At 35.2% G+C, this 21,758-nt stretch overlaps 2 protein-coding genes across 2 annotated transcripts; both read left to right on the top strand.

The window, feature by feature from the left end:
• Window positions 1-162: 162 nt before the first annotated feature.
• Window positions 163-4,036, top strand: LOC144420786 (asialoglycoprotein receptor 2-like). The gene is made up of 4 exons (XM_078110434.1): window positions 163-262; window positions 3,231-3,402; window positions 3,485-3,583; window positions 3,910-4,036. The coding sequence occupies exons 1-4, from the start codon at window positions 208-210 to the stop codon at window positions 4,034-4,036; spliced, it is 453 nt and encodes a 150-aa protein (XP_077966560.1). The 5' UTR covers window positions 163-207.
• Window positions 4,037-8,977: 4,941 nt separating this feature from the next.
• Window positions 8,978-20,670, top strand: LOC120343236 (macrophage mannose receptor 1-like). Its single transcript, XM_078111260.1, has 13 exons — window positions 8,978-9,106; window positions 10,238-10,409; window positions 10,492-10,590; window positions 10,905-11,023; window positions 11,436-11,595; window positions 12,706-12,801; window positions 13,708-13,820; window positions 15,826-16,119; window positions 17,165-17,255; window positions 17,586-17,617; window positions 18,442-18,520; window positions 19,084-19,148; window positions 19,841-20,670. Exons 1-13 carry the CDS (start codon window positions 9,061-9,063, stop codon window positions 19,870-19,872), a joined length of 1,398 nt encoding a protein of 465 aa, XP_077967386.1. The 5' UTR covers window positions 8,978-9,060; the 3' UTR covers window positions 19,873-20,670.
• Window positions 20,671-21,758: the final 1,088 nt, after the last annotated feature.

Raw genomic sequence — 21,758 nt, 5'->3', positions numbered from 1 at the left:
TGCGAATGGTGCGAAAGTCTGACCTTGATCAGAAGGTTTTGAATTGATATGATATATGTTCTCTCTTGTCGCAGTTAAGACCAGTTGTCGAATCTCTATAAATGCGCATTTCTATTAGTAAGCTATACAATGTTTTGTTTGATTTTTATATTTATATACAATTTCAGATATTATATTGTTTTAACAACTTATAATTCGTAACTGAACATGAAGTTGCTTCTGATAGCGGCCTTGTTGTCAACATGGACTTGTGCTTATGCAGGTGAGTATCAATATTAAATTTGCAAGGTTCTTTAACATTAGCTTTATTAACTCCATTCGTCTGTTAAACTTATATTTATATCACTCTAATATTCTTTAAGTTAGAGAATACATTCTGATTAAGATATCGGAACAGAAAAATTAGTTTACCGTAACAAATCAATTAATTTAGAATCATTATTTCTAATTTTTTTAATCCAGAATTTTACTCTTCTAACAAGCAGTCACGTTTACTATAGAGTTGCCACAAATACCATTTCTCGCAATATATACTTGTATTGATCGTTATTGGAGTAATTTTTTTTTACAAAAAATGCAGATCTAGCTAAAGAAGTATTGAGTGTGAGTACCTAATTCGTGTACAGTCTGTTCAATTGTATTCGCTGTATAACGTTAACATTATAGTAAAAATAAATGTAAAATAATCGAGGAACCTTAAAGAATTGTTGCGGTCTCCAAATGCTACCTCCGCTTTTGCTAAATCGTCGATTTTTCTGGATGCTGTTGTTGTTGCTGTTAAGACTAAATATTCATTTTCTGTCTATGCACTAAACCAGTGGTTCCCAACCTTTCACTGACTGCGTACCACTTAAGTGTGTTTTACTGGTGCCGCGTACCACCGACATAATCCACAAGAAACGCGCTATAAGAGTATTTCATAATATGGCACTATACCCATTTTTAGACTGTCGTGTAAAGTTTCAACGTATAAATTATGTGCAGTAACAAGCTAACAACGTATTAATTGCGTGCAAATTCGCGAGAGATCGTCAGCTGGAAGGCTCTAATTCCCACCACAAAATTATCGCAAGACTCGGACGAATACACTTTCATCGCCGCTATCATAAACTACCTAACTTAGTGTTCAAATGAATTAGCGTTAAGACCTAAGATTATGCTGATCAGCAAACACATACATAGATAGCATTCAGCCGATTTGCACCGGTTCTATAGAACCGTCTCACGAAATTTTATGAGATCACCGAACCGGTTAGCATTACTGTTGATTGTCAATATATTTTTGCATCTTATCTGATAAACCGATTTTTAAGAATCAAGTAGCTCACGTGTTTGCACGTAACATTTATACATCGTGTTAATTTTTATATTTGTAGTAATTTTCCTTTTGTGATTGCTTGTCTGAAAATTGAATCGTCAAAAATTCCGATGCCAATTTCGACATAATGATGCTTACTTTCAACCATTATTTTGAAATATGAATTAGGAAGTAATCGAAAATAATCAGGTTATTTACTAAAAAATATGACTTATTGTAACAGAATCGGCTGAAAAATTTTTGTGATGGAACCGGCTGGCCAAAAATTCGAATCCCGCCACCTCATAGCATTAGTAACACCAGTATATATGGTGTATCAGGGCTCCATCCGGGTATCTCGACACCAGTCGAGCGCTTCCTTCCTTTCCGATTTCACAAAGCAGATGCATTGCGGAATCAAAAGTAAAACGGACGATAACGTGCCCGTCTCATTTTAGGTGGGCGTTAGCGGGTGAAGGCGATCTCTGAAGACAAGGACTGGTAACGTTATGAACCCGTTCAGCGAATAAATGTTTAAAAGACAGAAAAATCGTTAACATCACATTTTAGTCAACTAAAAATTCAATTGTTGCAATAATTCACAGCTGCTCGCGTACCATTTGAAAAGCTCCCGCACTACAGGTTGAGAACCAATGTACTAACCAATCACTATCTAAATTTTAGTAGTTGAAGCTGAAAGGCTGTTGTTTTCCCTATTTGTTAATTTGGCCATTCAGGTAAATTTTCGGCGCTCCACAAGTGTGTGTACTAGTATGTAGGTAACTAATTTTGTTCGCCTGTATTACATCAAGTTGTTTAAAGGAACGGAAGCCTATATGGGCAGGGTTATATTCACCTGGGTATATTCACCTGGCTTACACAGATAGTCCCGAACTCGTAATAGAACTAAAATAAGAAAAATCGGAATAAAACAGGGCCTAACCGTAACATGGTACACACACACTAATGAATTACTGGTGCGTTGCTAGTTGTTTAATAACGAATTAATGGCTGTATAACGTCGTCGGCAAGTTTAATCTAACTATGTTTGCGACACGTCATAAATATTCCTCATGCGAATCCCTTGTCCATCACCTCGAAAGTACGCAAAATAATATATAATGAATAATCGATTTACATTACATTTACATCGAAGATTATGAGCTCACATACTTCTATTGGGGCAATGACACGGTAGAGTTTTCCGAGGCAACGCACGCTTGCGTTACGATGAATGGCAACCTGGTGAAAGTGAATAAAGAAGCCATTCAGGATAGGTGGCTGTTTCTCTTCTTGTGTGTAAATTGGGCCTATTAGGTGGCCGTTGTTAAACACTATATTTTGTGATTTATGTTAAATGCACAAATGGATTTTCTGATATTTTTCTTGACAAATGAGTACTCCAACAACTGCGTATTTATCCGTATCTTGTACCAATATACTGGTGCATTGCTAGTCAGTTGTTTAATACGAATTAGGGGTTTTATAAGTTGTTCGCCAAGTTTAATCTGACTATGTTTGCGACACGTCATAAATATTCCTCATGCGAATTCCGTGTTTATCACCACATCTAAAGTGCGGTAAATATTATAGGGTGTCGATAAAGTCTTAATTTTTTTTTCAAATTCGCAAAGGGAATTTATCGATACCATATATTGTTTTGTCCTACACAGATGTCTTAAATGAAGTAAAAATAATTGAAAAGTTACTGATTAAAACACAACCAACCTGGTTAAGATACATTGAGAACTGTTATCGAAACAAAATTTTTATTGTAAAGGTTTTTTTGCACACCCTGTGTATATGCTACGGCTAAGCGCTTTTGACTGCAGTGAAGAAAGCATGATTTCTAAAGCCTCTTTGGAACCAGTGGATGTTGCATATCAAATATATTATTTGAATGACTTTAATTTTGACTCTTTTGCGTGCTCAGATACATTTAATTCAATTACCGTCGACAATTACGAGCTCACATACTACTATTGGGGCGATGATACGGTTGATTTTTCCGAGGCAACTCACCCTTGCGTTACAATGAATGGCAACCTGGTGAAAGTGGATAAAGAAATCATTCAGGATGCGATTATTAATCTCATGTCTTTTTGGTAAGAAAACTAAATGAGCAATGTTGCCGTCTGGAATCTTTTCGAAGCATTTCACGTTTTAAAACCGAATCCACTCTTTCAGGGATTATAGTGAAACTTGGATTGGTGGCACGGATATGTACCAAGAGGAGTATTGGAGATGGATAGATGGAACACTACTATGGGATGGATACGAACATTGGTATGATCACTTGTGTAGCTTGAACAGTACAGTGAATTTTAACTGAGTGGTATTAGGTAATTGTGCCATTACAGCATAATCTAGATTCTAGAAAAATGAATCATCAAAAAAAATATATTACTTTATTACCAAGTAAGAATTAGAAAAATGTTTCATTAATAACTTACTAGGAAGATAAACGTCATACGTCAGAATTGCACTTTAAAGATATGGCTTCAATGAAATAAGGACGGATTCACCTCGATATTGAGCGGAGAAAAAGATGGCGGAAAAAAGTTCTTACCTTTTTTTACCTTCTATTAAAATTCTTACCTTTATTATTCCAGGGCCTATAATCAGCCTGACAACTATAACAACAACGAGCACTGCTTAATTATAGTAACTCCAAGTGAATGGTGGGCCGATCAGCCTTGTAGCTCACGTAAAGGTTTTATCTGCCAGACACATATGTAAATTTACTTAGTTCGTTCATGAAGGTCCTACATAAAAATCTTGTTAATGTCTTAACTACATAGCTCTACATTGGTTAAAGGGTTGTTTCGGAATTAATCATGCTTTTCTTAATTAAATAAGATTAACGATGAAAAAATAAACTATTTATCTGAAAATGATAATGAAATAGGATTGTTTGCAGATAATTATTCTAAAAATCATAGGTAGTTATTCGAACAAAAAGAGATTATCATTTAGCACAGGTGTGTGCAACCTTTTTCGCAGGCGGGCCAAATAATAATAACTGGGTAAAATCGCGGGCCGCTGGGGGGTGGTCCTTGCAGAAAACGCATAAACATCCTAAAACTGTAATCCAAATATATTGTCACACCCAATTCAAACGAATTCGGTGAGAAATTTGCTGCTGGATTCTTTTCCCGACTACTTTATCCAAATTTGCTTAAATGCAGTGCTAGCAATTTGATATGACGCCCATTTTAGAAAAAAAAGTATATAACCGAAAAGTGCCATATTTGAAGCCATGACTTTTTTCAAATTAGAAAAGTTATCTTAGTTGAGATGTTTTTGGTATAATACGCCAAGATTCATTCCCAAATACTTTGCTGTCAAATCTTATTCTATATTAGATTTCAACAAAATCAACTGATAGGCTGGAACCAAAACTCATTTAGCTTTTGTATCTCTTAATATTACATTTTTTCAAACTGCTTTCCAGTTGCCTAATCTTCAATTGTCCGTTCTTACAAATTCATTAGCGTCTGTTCCGCTTTTTTCTTTCAATATTTGCTGCTCGGCAAGTGACAGCTTCCTTGTGAATCGCGTTGTTCGCTTCGCTGTGAGGACGTTGTAACGTCGTTTTGTTTATTTTGTATTAAATAGGTTGAAGAAAAATGGATGTAAAAACTTGCCAAGCGCTTCCTATTTGCAATGAATTTTTCAAAACGCCACAAATATCGATAGAGGCTCATGTACACCTTCTCAAGCTGTAGTTGAGCAGTGTTTGGCAGTGTTTGGCACAGTAAGACGCAACCGATAAGCCATTACGTGAATGACCCTGCTGCGATGAAACCACCTTGCGAAAATTGAAATGCGATCGAATGAATGAGTTTGTATAACCTTGAAAAAATCTATCTCTTCGATCATAAAAACAAATTATGCTAAGCATAGATTAACCGAACAGTATAAACCGTAATATTGCCATCATTTTATGAGAAGAATGTCAATACATGAACTCGAAATTCATATTATGGCTCGTGAGCTAATTTTCATATTTTTTCTTACTCAAAACGTCCCTCTGATATCTCGGCTAAACATTCCGGGTAAAATATTATGACTTTGGTGGAGATACAAACGTGGCGATAAATGTACGCAATAGAAGTAAAGGTCAAAATAAAAAATTTTACTTACATTTTTCAAACTATCCTTCCGGCTGCGTGTGCAGCTGCCAGAATGTAACGTTTTGACGTAGTTTCGCGGCGATGCAAGGGGTATTTCAATAAAAAATACAGAAAAAATTTGATTTAAAACACGATGTTTTTTGAAGAATTGATAAAAAACAAAACCCTATGTATAGCGGCCGGCATTGTATATAGTATATGCCTATGAGGCACCGATAAATTCTGTTTGTAATCTAAAAAATAATTCAGAGTTTATGAACACCCTGAATAAACTTCGCAAAAAAAGAAACGAAAATATCGTTCGGAGACCGAAGACTTATCGATCGAAACTGCGGTTTCGATTCATGACTCTATAGTGACACCGCGTGTCCCATTACTAATTGATTAATAACTCGCTAATTATACATAATTCATCCAAAATCAATAGGCTTCTGGCCCGAGATATGATGAATGCACATGCAAAATTTGGAGAAGATTCAACCACGCTTTCGTGAGACGCCGCGTATCAATATTTATAACTATGTACTTGTTTACTGCTAAATTTGATGGATCTGCCAACTCTCAAATAGGAAAATTACTAATTATCCAGTTGAGAGCAGGGTTAGGAATGCATATTGTGCTGGAAATTCAAATTTTCAAATCATACCCAACTCTAACCGCAACTAGATAATTACTAATTTTTATTCTAAAGCGTCGCGGTGGTGTTTTCCTCAAATCTAACATGCTTGCATTAGTGGTGAGTGGGTAGATGTGGCTTTATACTAAAGATCCATTTTGATTTTGAGTTACGATAGACACCCCGTCATTCTCTGTTTTAGTCACGAGTCACAGCAAAATTGCATCAGCTGTTACATATTCAATTTAACATAGTTGTCCAGATAGCGTGAAAACTTAAATGAAATAATTACATACTTTCAGAATCACACATTGTTAAAATACACGAAACCTATTATCTTTTGGTAAACAGAAATGTGACCAGGGCATTCATTCTATATTATTAAAAAATAAAAACAACAAAGATTGGCTTCAGCAATGCTAAATTTTATCAGCGTTTTTACGTTTGGTTGAATGAAATATGGCTTTGCCATACGTCTGTATCAAAAACTTGTTTATCTTTTGTTTTTGATTTGTCAGCAAATCTGAACAACATAAATCCGCTTGTGCAATAGAAAAAGTTTAACTAATGAACTACAAGGCCTACAACATTACCTTATTTGTTACTCCCGTAATGTGTGTACCATGTTAGGGTTAGGCCATAATTTTATTCTGACTTTCCCTATTTTAGTTCTGTTACGATTTCGGGGACCGTCTGGGCTAGCCAAGTGAATATACCTCCTTGTCCATAGATTTCAGTCTCTTTACACAACTTGATGTAAAATAGGCGAACAAAATTAGTTACCTCCAAATTGGTACACCCACTTTTGGAGCTTCCCTTATTTATCGAAGTGAGGTGGCGATAATTTGTAATTGAATATTGGGTAGAGGGGGATTTATGTACTCGACTATCACTTAAATTTTTTGTGTTCGAAGATAATCCCTAAATTCACAACCATTTAATTAGTTTTCTCCTACAAATATATTATGACGCTTTGGACTGCGATTATTGAAAACACTGGCAAAAATACTAAGCCTAAATAAAGTCACAGCCTAAGGTTGAGAGTCCACAATGCTTTGTTACATTCTTTCGTTAATTTTGTTATATTTAATATTTTGCATTGACTTTCATAGGTTAACAAAACAAGGTTGTTGCGGATATGGCGTCAAACTCACTTAGTGATACTGCCGGATACGTAATTTGGAAGTTTACGAGTTCTGATGCGGAAGGGGACAAATTTTGCGATGTGAAACCTGTTACGACGCTACGCCCATGTTACTATACTCTTACCTCTACAATCCTCTTCAACTTTAAATGAATAACGTTGAAAACAAAGAGTTCAGATAATATTTCTAGTTTTGCCAATGGAGAAAATTCTGTTAGTTCAATATAAGCATTTCAAAAGGATAGCAAATTTAAAAATTGTGATTTAGATATATAATTCCTCGTTTCTGTATGAGTTGTTGACGTGATTACCCGTGGTATTCTAACATGCAAATTTCAGGCGAACCACTAGCGCCATCCTGTGCAAAAAATAACATATCTTGTATATTCTACCTACGTTATAGAACAAGTTGCCTTTCCTTTGCTATTCATAGTTTCTTAAATTTGGCTGAAGGCAGATCTTTAAGACTGACAGACGAAGATGCAACTGCTAACATTAATTCGCCGAATGTTGGATAGATTTAGTTTTCTATCTGTATCACGGCGCATCTGGTGCAAGTATTGCCTATTAATGAATTATTTTTATTATTTTATTATTTTGGTATTATTGATTACCACGTTAGTATTTCTTTTCTTCTTCTTTTTGTGAAAATCAGTACTTCACTACTTCATCAATTGCTTTGAAATTTCCCGTGGTTAAAATCGTATTTTTCTCTAGAATGCTGTTACGTTCATTTGTTTTAAAAATTTCTGTTAGCTCAGTGGGAATTCGTCCTTTGTTTGCTACGACGTCATCAAAAATAAAAATTGTCTGCTGCTCGGCTGCGATACGGATCCCGGTGGCAGGTTGGTTACTCGTACCACTTCGTTTCCATATATTTCAGCACTGCTTCTTGTTTTGAAAATATCGCAAAAGAAATCATCCAATATTCAAATAGTATTATGCCTTATCAGTGTTTCTGTATGTTATAGAAAATCGCTCCCACGCGATATATAAAAGTGTTCCCATGGAATAAAACAAAAACAGCAAAATTTAGATGAAAAACGGTGGTCTAAATATCGTTTCAAGCTACGAAAAATCACTGTTGAGAATACAGGAATGTGCTTGGCTTTTCAAAAATTGAAATGGGTGCGACTTTTGAAAGTCCCCCACTCCCCTGACTCCGCCCCATATGTACTCTGACCTCTACAATCCCAATCAATCTTGAATAAACACCGTTGAAAACAAAGATTCCAGGGAATGTTTTCTAGTTTTGTCTTATGACACTTATGACTCGACAGAAAATTGATAGCCCCAATTCTAGCTAGCGGCTGTAAAGATCTTTGGATAATAAAAATTTGAAATCGTCTGGTCCGTTAGTTCCTAAGAAAGACGATTTTTTAAACAACAACAGCAACAATTTATCAATACGATGCATAGGAACGACTCGTGTTAAAAATGTAAATGTACGCGAGTAACAGCGATGCTCCTAATGAACCTTGGACTTGATTATCACGGTTGGATTGATTTTCTGCAAACTGCAAACAATATCTGTTTATTGTGAAAGTATAGAGAGTTTCAGTAAATATTGACTTGTCTGCTTTTGTGCTAGCTCGATGTTGAGAGTTGCGATATCTTGTCATAGAATTGGTCAGAAGAAACGAGACAGAAATACATATGTGTTTGTGTACGGCGACGCTTTTGGATCACTTCGAATTGTCATAATATATGTTATCTCTTGTCGCAGTTAGAAGCAAGTAGTCCATTCTTTATAAAGTTAAGCGCATTTGTTGTCATCAAATAATACAATATTTTGTTTGGTTTCTCAATATTCAATTGTTTTTTCAGTTATTATATTGATTAAACAACTTATAAATCATAACCGAACATGAAGTTGCTTTTGATATCAACTTTGTTGTCATGTGCTTGGGCAGGTGAGTTTCATTATCAATTTTGAACCAATATTTCTAATTTCTATTTGATCCGGGATTCTACCCTTTCCAACAAGCAGTTACGCTTACTGGGGAGTTGCTACAGATATAGTAAAGACGCTAATCGTATTGTTAGGGCATAATCTGCAAAAATTTTTAAAATTTATACATGTATTTATCATTTTTAGAGTCAATTCATTTTTACAAAAATGCAGATCTATCTAAAGGTATCAAGTGTAAGTTTCAAATCGTTGTGCATCCCGTTGAAGTGTCCTCGTCGTTTTCGCAGTGTGACGTCAACACAATGGTAGAAATAAATTATTTCTACTGCATAATTGGTATAATCCTGGTAACTTCTAAAATTGTTGCGGCTCCATGTCCCCAAGAAATGTGCCTTCCTATTTGTTTTGCTAAATTGTGGACTTTTCTGGTTACTTTTGTTGTTGTTAAATATTCATTTTCTATCCATGTTACGAACCAACCGTTATCTAAATTTTAGTAGTTGAAGGTGGCTGTTTCTCTTCTTGTGTGTAAATTGGACCTATTAGGAGGCCGTTGTTAAACACTATATTTTGTGATTTATTTTAAATGCACAAATGAATTTTCTGATATTTTTCTTGACAAACGAAACTGCGTATTTATCCGTATCTTGTACCAATATACTGGTGCATTACTAGTCAGATGTTCAATACGAATTAGTGGTTTTATATGATCGTAGCCAAGTTTAATCTGACTATGTTTGCGACACTTCATAAATATTCCTCATGCGAATTCCGTGTTCATCACCACATCTAAAGTGAGGTAAATATTATAAGGGTGTCGATAATTTGTAAAGGGAATTTATCGATATCATATATTGTTTGTCCTACACATATGTTTTAAATGAAGTAAAAATACTTGGACAATAACTGATTAAAATACAACAAACCTGGTTAAGATAAATTGGGAACTGTTATCGAAACAAAATTTATATTGCAAAGGTTTTCTTTGCACAACCTGTATATATGCTACGGCTAGGCGCTTTTGACTGCAGTAAAGAAAACATGATTTTTAAAGCCTCTTTGGAACCAGTGGATGTTGAACATCAAATAAATTATTTAAATGACTTTAATTTTGACTTTTTTGCGTGTTCAGATATATTTAATTCAATTACCGTCGAAAATTACGAGCTCACATACTACTATTGGGGCGATGATACGGTAGAATTTTCCGAGGCAAGTCACGCTTGCGTTACAATGAATGGCAACCTGGTGAAAGTGGATAAAAAAGGCATTCAAGATGCGATTATTGATCTCATGTCTTTTTGGTAAGAAAACTAAATGAGCAATGTTGCCGTCTGGAATCTTTTTGAATCATTTCACGTTTTAAAACCGAATCCACTCTTTCAGGGATTATAGTGAAACTTGGATTGGTGGCACGGATATGTACCAAGAGGAGTATTGGAGATGGACAGATGGCACACTACTGTGGGATGGATACGAACACTGGTAGGATCACTTGAGTAGCTTGAACAGTTCAGTGAATTTTAACTGAGTGGTATTAGGTAATTGTGCCATTACAGCGTAATCTAGAAAATTGAATTATCGAAAACAATATATTACTTTATTACCAAGTAAGAATTAGAAAAATGTTTCATTAATAACTTACTAGGAAGAACAACGTTATACGTCAGAATTGCACTTTAAAGATATGGCTTCAATGAAATAAGAACGGATTCACTTCGATATTGGACGGAGAGATGTCGGAAAAAAGTTCTTACCTTTCTTACTTTCTATTAAAATTCTTACCTTTAATATTCCAGGGCATATAATCAGCCTGACAACTATAACAACAACGAGCACTGCTTAATTATAGTAACTCCAAGTGAATGGTGGGCCGATCAGCCTTGTAACTCACGTAAAGGTTTTATCTGCCAGACAGGTATGTAAATTTACTTAGTTCGTTCATGAAGGTCCTACAAAAAACTATCTTGTTCATATCTTAACTACATAGCTCTATATTTGTTAAAGGGTTTTTTCGGAATTAATCACGCTTTTCTTAATTAATTAAGATTAATGGTGAAAAAATAAACTATTTATTTGAAAATGATAATGAAATTGGATTGTTTGCAGATAATTATTCTAAAAATCATAGGTAGTCATTCGAACAAAAATATAAGTAAGTTGCTTTGACAACCAAAATTTGTGTTCATTCCTGATTTAAATTAAGTGTGTTATACTAAAAAGAAAAAGTAAGGACCAACGTTTTTTTTTTATAGTAAAGTACATAAGATTGTCTTGCCGGACCTTCACACCGGACATAATATAAGTGCCTTTCATAATTTAATTTTTAGAACTCTGTTCTGTATCATCATTCAGCCACATGGTTCTAGTCCCAGGTGTTACAGAAGTTTCTTTCCAAGAAGCCAAACTGACATGTTCTGATATGGGAATGCGACTTGTGGAAGTGAAAAATCCCGGCACATTTCAAGCTGTGCAACGTAAATTAGGAAGGTATAAATTATTGCATTTCAGTCTAATTCACAGAGCGAAATTAAATCAGTAGAACGACGTCACGTAAGCAATGTTTCAAACCAGGGGTGCGACAATGCGGCCCGTGGGCCAAATGCGGCCTACAGAAAAGTGCCAATTTTGAATGGTGTGCGGCCATCCAAACTAGTTTTTAATTTATTTTGGTTCCCTTCGCGTTGCAAAGCTTATATTCGAGTCCAATTTATTATCTATGCCTATGACGTTACAACGTCCTAACAGCGAAGCGGACAACGCGATTTACAAAGCTGTCACTTGCTGAGCAGCAAGCAATTGAAAGGGAAATCCGAAGCAGACGCTAATGAATTTGTAAGAACGGGCAATTGAATATTAGGCAACTGGAAAACAGTTTGAAAAAATTTAATATTAAGAGATACAGAGGCTAAATGGGTTTAGGTTCCAGCCTATCAGTTGATTAACGCAACATTTATGCGTTTTCTGCAAGGACCCCTAATGATGACGACATGAGATCAAGAACAAAAAGACACTATTTTGTGCCTGCACCTAATATGATAGTCTATGTTAAATGAAGATGCGGCTCGTGGTTTACCCAGTTATTGATATTTGGCCCGCCTGCAAAAAATGTTGCACACCCCTGTTTTAAACAATCCCCGCAATATTTGATTTTCATTATTGCACACAAAAGGTACCTTTGAATTGATGTTTCGATGTAGGGTATTCTTATTGTTATTGTCGTTGTTATGAAAAAATCGCTTTTCTCACAAGTAACAGACGAATAGATGCCAAATTTTCAGTGAAAGAAGTTGTTTGCAGTCTATTTTGTCCTATTTCTTTTGTCCCCGTTATTCCACCCCAAAATTTGCTATCTTTTTTTATAATTTTTGGGAATACGTTTATTTGATATTCAATTTTCTATGACATTCTTTACAATTCTTTCAACATATTTCTGAAATTTTGCTGAAGTCGTGTTTGATATATTAGTCATTTTATCTTCGTGTAGTTATATTCGAGCATTACCTTAAGGTTTAGCTGTTAACAAAGATATTTAATGCAAAGTTTGATGCAAAAGAATTGTACTGAGCAGCAAAATTAATCACAATCTTATGCGTTTAGAGAAAATACCTCCAAGTACTGGATTGGAGGGAATGCTATGAACCAAAACAACAACTGGCAATGGAATGAAGGATCCATTATGAGTTTTCAGGAATGGTAATATTATTATAAGCATTTTTGTTAACTTCTTCTACTTAAGTATACTTTGCGTTTCACGGTGTGTTTACTTACATCAGGTGTACGTGTTTAATCTGGTTTTTGGTTGTTTGGAACATAAATAAATTAATAAAAAATAATAATATCATAGTTACTATTATGTTACGAAAACAAACACAGGGTGTCCATAAGGTCCCTTCCAATTGTAATTTTGTTATGAAGTCAGTTCTCAATATATCATAACCAGGCTTGTTTTTTTATTATTCAGTAATTGTTTAATAAGTATTTTTACTTCATTTATTACATCTGTGAGGGCCAAAACGATATATGGTATAGATAAATTCACTTTGCAATTTTAAAAAGTTTTTTAAGACCCTATGGACACCCTATGACAGGGGTCGGCAACCTTTTGTCACTCGCGGGCCAAATTTAAAGGTTGCAAGTCATTGACGAACCGCACACATATTTTTAAAAAGTTAAAAACCGAACAGATGGCCGATGAATCACATTTTTTTCACACAGGTCAAAAGTTAAAATTTTAGCAGAGAGCCAAGACTGACCATTTGATATTTTCTGCTTCATTAAACCATTTACACTTCAACTTTTCAACAGCATCAACTTTTCTGCGTTTTGTTGCCATTTGTCTAATTATAATTAAATTTTAGGCTCATTAAAAAAGTATTTGTGAAAAATATACTTGTTAGGTTATAATATAATTTAGTCGACACGTGTCTCACAATAAATTCTGTTACGTGAAGAATATAATCGTCAAAACAGCTGTTTTATTACTATACTTTGGCGAAGCGTCGCGGGCCGGATTATATTGCTCCCCGGGCGGGATCCGGCACGCGGGACGTAGGTTGCCGACCCCTGCCCTATGATATATTGAAATCAATGTATTGACAGGGCCCCCGGCATGCCGAGCGATTCTACGAAGAATAGATGTTTAACCACAAGCTATGTCGGGTGGGAAAACGACGATTGCGAAGAGTCGAAACATAAATATTTATGCGAATCCAGTAAGTATTGCATAACATAAGTATTTAACTATAAAATTGCTCAACCAACTAAGAACGGCCATGCACCACCGCCCAAAGAATCAAGAAAAAGCTCTCCATCTGTCAGTCCTGTCTGTGTCCGGGCCGGGTAAGATTACCCGTGTTTGGTCAAAATTAAGCCGCAGGGTCCACTCCTGGTGGTTCTTTTCCGTCAATTTATTTAATTTTTAGCTTTACAACAATACTTCCCCCGGTACCCAAAGACTTCGGTTTCCCGGAAGCTGTCGGTAAGGTCATGGTAACGCATCTCGATTGCTACAGTTGGCATCGTTTATAGTCAGAACTAGGACGGTATCTGATCGTTTCCGGACCTCTGACTCAAAAACAGTTGTTCTGAAATATGGGGTTGTTAAATTTTCACAAACATGAAGCATAAACGTGGGTTTGTCGCCAGTCACGTCATAGTTTTGCGCACTAATGTTATGAATCGGAATGTTCCGAGTTTCTTGACTAGACTAGAGTGAATTTAAACGGCACCGCATACTAGACATCGGTAAGGTAAGGTAGACCACTCTTTGGCATTCGTGTCTTTATATTTGAGCATCACTCTCTGGTTTTTATATGATAACGTCCTGTTTTCTTCCGTGAATAAAAATGTAACTATACTGCATTGCAAATATAGTGAAAAATAGGAACGTTTTTATGGCAATCAATATATAGAGTGTCCATAAAATCTTGAAAATTTTAAATTGCGAAAGGAATTTATTGATATCATATATTGTTTTGACCTTCACAGATGTATTAAATGAAGTAAAAATACCTAAACAATTGTTGATTAAAAAACTACAAACCTGGTTAAGATATATTGAGAACTGGCTTCATAACAAAATTGAAAGGGTAAATAGACTTTATGGACATTTATGTATATTTATCGAAGATCAGATTTAAATTAAGAATTTTCTTCGCAACATTTACTTGCTTAGTTTGTTCTCTGCAAACCTGCAATCAATTAATCCGTTCTTCTACCTGCAAAATATAACTTTGATAAGAATGTCAATATTTTGCGCGAGTGACAAACAAGTGGTCTTGCTGTATTAAAAGTCAGTCAGTCAAAAGACTAATCTAAAGTAAATATTGTGATATGATAGGATATTAATAGATTGATGTAAGGCCGCCGAGCCTTTTCTTGTGTGACCCAATAAATTTTAATTATGGCAGTGATACACAAATAAGTTTTATAAATCCAACATTTCATATATAGAATTTTTTGCCGACTTGTTTTTGTTCATATATCAAACAATCATACATTCATTTCGGTGACCGTACATTTGAACCCACATACATTTGAACCCATCCGCGGGTTAAATCTATGTGCGGGTGCTAAAACCCATGAGTTAGGCTTAGTATGGGTTCGAATATCCGTAAAACAAAAAACATTTCCATTGGTGCAATTGTCGTATGTAATGGAACCATTCATTGCAACTGAATAAATTAAATGTCCTTCAACAAGTTTATTCTGTGGTTAAATTTAAAAATCCCCAACGAAATTGTCGGGCCTTGAAACCTTATCCATTTTATTATCTCGGTCTCACTTAAAACACTTTGCCGATCACTGGTGGTGGCGATGTTTGATTACACAAACCTAATTCTCAAGCAAGTCAAGTATGGGCATCCGATAAACTTAGTCGTATTTTATTCATCGCCATAGTAAAGTTAAAGATGAAATAATCTATTTTGATGATTTACTGTGATAAGACGCTAAAGATACAGAATTTTATAACAGTATTCCTATCAGCAACACGTGTGTGTGGTCGTAAAAAACAATTGGGCATAATAAATGAATGTACATCCTGGCGGTATTATTTTTCAGAACATAAAAAAATGGCAGAATTTTCATTACGACGACATTCTTACAAATAATTGCCAATTCTTTACTTAACTTTATTTAAAACGCCCTCACGCTAGAATTTTTTGTCAAACTGTTTTGAGACGTGAAATTTTATAAGACACGTTTCGTTTTTATCAGTTCGCCCTCATTCTTTGAGAATGTCAAGCCAGAACATCATTATATCCGAAGCCAGAAATATCAAAATCGAATGCACTGCCGACGGCTTCCCACTTCCCGATGTTGCGTGGTACAAAGACAATCAACGAATCACTGATAAAACTGATGAGCGGATTCATCAATCTGCTGAATCAGCAAAATCTACTCTTCTAATTAACAATGCTCGACTAGATGATGCCGGAACTTATAGATGCTACGCGATCAACTATGCAAATGGCACCAAAGGATGGACAGAAGGATTTGCGAAACTGAAAGGTTCGGTATCATTGTATGTCTCTTGATCTTTTGTACAAAACCCCACTGATGCAGAAATGTGAATGCAGAATGCCTGTTAGATGCGCGCGATATCTCGCGAAAGCAAGATTGAATCTATTCCAGATTTTGCATGTGCATTCATCATATCTCGGCCTATTGATTTTGGGCGAAATATGTCGTATAATTAGCGAGTTATTAATTAATTAGTGATGGGAAATAAGGTGTCACCATGGAGTAAAAGCGCTGTTTTGGGGGATCCCCTAACTTTCGATCGATAAGTCTTCGGTCTCTGACCGTTATTCTCGTTTTTTCTTGGCACATTTTGTTGCCCCGAAGTTCTATGATCACTTAACGTTTTCATGCGAGGAAAAAGTTCAAAAACAACAGAAAAATATTTTTGCAAAAATAGATACTTTCAATTCAATAATCAGAATGAAAATTGCCACTTAGTAGCAGAAACAGCTTCATCATTCACTGTATGTGTAAACCCGATATTCTAGATACCCAAGCGTTAGAAACATCCTTTCCACAGAATCGATGAATACCTGCGTATGTTTTTCGGATTCAAATTGCAATTTTTATGCGAGATGTCTGGCTGACTCAACGTCGCCGCACGGTGGTTCACGCTATCTTTGTTCAACTACGGCTTATTCGGCCATTCAAGAACATGAACATGATACAACGAGAAGCTATTCCCATACCCGACTTGGACTGGTAATCTGTCGGACGTCATGGTGCTTCTCCTCGGGATACTTATTAAAATCATATTATATTATACACATATCAAGGTCCCAAACTTTACTTCCGCCAATGTTATGTATATTATTATTATATAATGTATTAACCAGGCCCCTGGTCGGAACAAGTCTCTCAATAAGTCTCTTGGGTTCGGCATTGTCTAATCTGTTTATTACTGGCCGTGGAGTTTGAAACCGATTTCAACCTGTAATAACAACATAGCCAAGTCTAACGTTTTGCTTACTATAGGCCACCGAAATCATATAAAGATAGTGTAACGAATATTGTTTCCTGCTTTTTTGTTTAGTGCTTCCGCTTGGAGAACTAATACCAGAATATGACCAGATCAAAGGTTTAGAGCGGGAGTTTGATGCAGGGGAGAACAATGAACATGATATGTAAGTATGCATTTTTGTCCTATTTGTGATTTTTGTTTAACAGTGTTTATAATTTGGGACATCAGTTTAAACCTGACATGGGCAAATGGCACGAGGCTCATTGTTTTCCATTTTAGCATTTGTGACACTGTAAATATTGTTCATAAAATGTCCTTTCAACGTCACATTTACATGGCCTCCAGTCTGAGTGGTCAAAATTTTTGACCCCTCGTCCAAACATCTTGACCATCCATGGTTTAAACGATACATTTGTTATTTTGAGGGCACTTTGCACTTTGTGTTGGAATTATATTTGTTTTGTCAAAATATATGAACGTGTTTTTTTTTCAGTGAGAACAACCCAGAAGAAAATGCTTGTGCTGGTGAGTAACCTATATTAATATACATCGATTTCTGAATAATAAGACAGAATTAATATTTGTACTATAACTATAATGCAGGGATGTGCAACAAGCGTCCCACGGCCACAATCCGGCCCGCCAAATCATTCAGTGTAGCTCTTTGTCAACGGTCAGATTTTTTCCCATTAAGCATAAACTCCTAACCCGACGGTTTATGTTTAAAAGGTCGCTCACATAGGTAAAAATTCATAACGATTTTTGCTCTTGTCGCTGCGGTAAATCTTTCGCCGTTTTCCCGGCCCCTTCATTCTCCTTTTTTGACTTTTTCGAGTCGCTCTGGTTGTCGCTAATGTTTTAATTCGTTGTGTGCATAGAAAAACTAGTTTATTTGTGTGACTCAGCTAGATGTCTGAAGCTGGCTATATGGCCCACCGGCAAAATATGTGGCACACTTCTGCTATAATATATGTGCTGTTTATACTGTTTGTCTCATTGCAGAGGTGTTGACTTTCGCCCGAAATTAGCTGATCTCCATACAATAGTAGGCTATAAATGTATACACCGGCGGGCATGCAATTCCGAACCCAATGCCCAGTGACCAAGATTATCTCCTATTTTCTACGAATAGCCATGCAACACGCCCTTAATTAAAAAAAATAAGCCGGTGATACTATTGCCACTTTCACAAATGATAAGCAGGGCAGAGATTGAGATTGACAAATCATATCGATTGTCAATAGAATAAAATGTGGACGATTAGATTTATATAGGTATTATTTTGCTTTTTCTGTGCAGTTGAAAATTGATAAGGAAATGCAAATTGTAAGCTCTACTTATTTTTTTAGATTACGGATGGGTACTTCCTGTTCTTATTACAATGTTTGCTGTTCTAATACTCCAGTTCATTTTAATTCTTTGCCAAAGGTAATATTTTGAATGTTGAAAAATAATCGTAAATGTTATTATTATAAGTCGTATATTACATGTAAGGGAGTTCAAATGCTGTAGAGTGACTCAGAACTATCACATTGAGTTTTTGTTTTTATTCTCAATTAATCCAAACGATATATGCTCGGGTTCCTCCTCCTTTCCCCAGTTGAAATATATGATTATCTTTTTTCTTTGTATATTTTATAAAACTGACTTTTTTACTGGTTGGAAGAAATAAAAATCAATTTTTACCAAAGGTAATATTTCACATGTTAAACTTGCTTATACGCGCCACTTTGGTATGCAATCTCAGCGATTGTGTGATCTCAGAGATTTCAATATTACCTTGATCTAGCGATGACAGAGTTGGGGTTAAGGCTAATAAATAAATTCAGTGGGAATATCTTTATGCGATTGAGCGCATAGTAAAATTTCCACTTTGGTGTGCGATTGAGATCATATACCAACGTAGTTTTATTACGCTGAGATCGCATACCAAAGTGGCGCTCTTGATTAACCCATGCTATAATTCAAAAAATAAAATTTGTTTTTTACAGGAGGATCTCCGCACAGACGTCTACTAAACTCAAGACTGAAATACGTGGTTACACCAACAACGAAGGTGATAAATAATAGAATTGTGATGGAATTCTCAAATTAGGGGTTTGTGAAATTTCCAATTGCCAAGTTAGAACCTAACAGTTAGCGGGCCCGAAAACGTGGGTTTGCAAGTCTTGAGGGCGTCTGCGTTGAGAGTCTAGCGTTTCAAGCGACAAAAATTGCTAAAAAGGGGGGGGGGGCACCCTCGAAGACCCTTCCCTTGCTACACACCGGAATATAATATAAGAAGTTGATTGTACATGGGTTATACAATATGCTCGTCATTAATTTTTAAAGTGGTGCTCAAATAATGAATTCTGAAGCTGTTTCTGAATTATACCACATGTTACATTTAAATATACAGATTAACCAGTTACCAAATTTAAACTGTTTCAAGTAGTTCAAAGACAAAGAATTGCTCAAAAGTTTATTCATATAGATATCAAGTTGTTCGGTAGTTGTTTGACCTGGCTGTGTTGGCATCTCAGATCTCACATCTCGGGATCAAATTCCATGCTCAGATCACCCAGGATGTAATGAAAGGGTGGGCAGTGCCAAGCTGAAAGATTTTGGTCTCTCAAAATTAATATCTTTACATATCGTTACGTATCAGTGTCTGATCAGAAACAAAAAGCAGATTCTAATTTTTATTTGAATTATGACATAATTACCATCAAATATTTATATTAATCAGTTGACTTCTTTATTTTTTAGTGTTTTACCTGGAACAAGAGCAAAAGAGTTAAAGAATTCGATGTTGATTTTCACCATAATTTTTTTATTTGAGATTTTAGGTCATGATTGTATTGATTGATATATACAAGGAAAATTCATTCTTAACTTATATTAAAACTGTAATAATTTTTGTGAATTAAGTTGAAATTCAAGATATAATTTTCATCAAATCAAATCAGTAAATATATTTTAATATTCTTTGTCCTAACCTACGTTCAGTTCATCACTTTGCAAACGACTGCATGAATTTCACATATATAAACTTCAGTTCAATGAAATGTTAGCAGCATCTTATAGCAGTACACGAACGATAAAGCACCAACAGAATATGACTCAGATAAAAGTATGACAGAGCAGATAAATTACTGTTTCCGAAGTTGAGAATACCAAAATGAGCAATAAAATATGCAATATAAATCGCGACATTATGGACAATATAATTATGTATTGCTGCAAAGTATGATACATCAAATAAATTACTATTGTCAGGTAATAGGCACAACAAAGATAAGATTACTAAAATAAGCAATATTTATGCAAAATAAATTACCACATTCTGTTCAATATAAATATGTATTGCCGCGCTACACTTGAGGCACTTTAAATAAACCGCCTTCCAATAACACCCATATGGTGTATGATTGAATTTTTATCCGTAATACTATTTTGATGCTTTGATCTTAATTACTTAATCGCCTCTTTATTGCGTCTCAATTACTATTATTAAACTTGAAATCTCAACTTTTTTGCTTTAAATGTAAGTGATGTTGTTTGAAATTTAATTTGTGACATAATGCTTGAAATAAAATAACCAGGATTTTGTGGAATTTTACGATTGAGGGGTTTCACTGAAGAGCAGTGGTTCTCAAACAGTAGGTCGCGCCCACAAAGGGTCATAGACAATTTTATGAGGAGTGAAGGTGATTGAAAATAAAAAAAATTATTTGTTAGATTTGATCTTGTCCGCCTCATTTTGATTATTTACATTTCTTTATTTTGGATATTCACGTTTCATCCACGTATTCTCAAAATGTTTTTGAATAAAGCATACTTTTTCCCTACTATCTATAAATTGCAGCTTATTGTTAGCTAGTTATTTTCGAGATGGGGTGCTAGACTTGACAAATTTTAAAAACGGGGCGCGGCTTAAAAAGATGGGCACCACTTCTGTAGAGTAAATAGGAACCATCGCTGATTTAGGTATTGTGTTGAATTTAACAAGACGAAATCAGTGCGGGTTGGGATTGGTACAAGACTTTTAAGCTTGTAGTTGCCCAGAAAAGTTACTTAAGACTGTGATTTTCAACCTTTTTGAACTAAGGAACACCTTTGTCAACCCTAAATTTTTTGTGTAACACCAAATAAGTTTTATATTTTTCGGAAATATTCCATCAAATTATTTACTATTTTTTTGAATTCCCATCGCGATTAGTTTTGGGATAGAAATGAAATAGCGCGGTCACAACCAAATCGTATCAGCTGTTACATATTTAATTTAACATAGTTGTCCAGATACCGTGAATGAAATGATTATAATTTCAGAAAAACATCATACTTTACGAAAATACACAAAACCTAGATTTTTTTCAAATTTGTTTACAAAATTACAAGCTGGTTGGCCTCGAAAAGAATTTGCTGCCGATATCAAATTCTTTTATGTCGGCATCAAATATATATGAAGAAAAAAATATCGTTCTATGTATGAATGAATAGTGATAAAGTAGTGGTGGTAAACAGTGATGAAACGAGTGCATTCTATGTTGAAAATAAAATTGCTAAGGAATGGTTTCGCAATGCTTAATTTTATTGTTCTATTAGGTTTATACCGTGATAATAAAATATCTCTGTAGTGTATTTATATTAATAAATTATTGAACGTAGCGATTTGTTAGAAAAA

Source organism: Styela clava, chromosome 3 (assembly GCF_964204865.1).
Source record: "Styela clava chromosome 3, kaStyClav1.hap1.2, whole genome shotgun sequence".
NCBI classification, from domain to species: domain Eukaryota; kingdom Metazoa; phylum Chordata; class Ascidiacea; order Stolidobranchia; family Styelidae; genus Styela; species Styela clava.
Note: the sequence above shows the minus strand (reverse complement) of the source record. Positions and strands in the feature narration are given on the sequence as shown.

What these genes read in the sequence shown, in the direction of transcription:
- LOC144420786 (XM_078110434.1), top strand. Translation starts at nt 208, where the DNA reads ATGAAGTTGCTTCTGATAGCGGCCTTGTTGTCAACATGGACTTGTGCT. An exon ending in ATGGACTTGTGCTTATGCAG is followed by an intron (nt 263 to 3,230) that starts GTGAGTATCAAT and finishes TTGCGTGCTCAG; the next exon opens with ATACATTTAATTCAATTACC. An exon ending in TGGGATGGATACGAACATTG is followed by an intron (nt 3,584 to 3,909) that starts GTATGATCACTT and finishes TTATTATTCCAG; the next exon opens with GGCCTATAATCAGCCTGACA.
- LOC120343236 (XM_078111260.1), top strand. Translation starts at nt 9,061, where the DNA reads ATGAAGTTGCTTTTGATATCAACTTTGTTGTCATGTGCTTGGGCAG. An exon ending in GTTGTCATGTGCTTGGGCAG is followed by an intron (nt 9,107 to 10,237) that starts GTGAGTTTCATT and finishes TTGCGTGTTCAG; the next exon opens with ATATATTTAATTCAATTACC. An exon ending in TGGTTACACCAACAACGAAG is followed by an intron (nt 19,149 to 19,840) that starts GTGATAAATAAT and finishes TTTATTTTTTAG; the next exon opens with TGTTTTACCTGGAACAAGAG.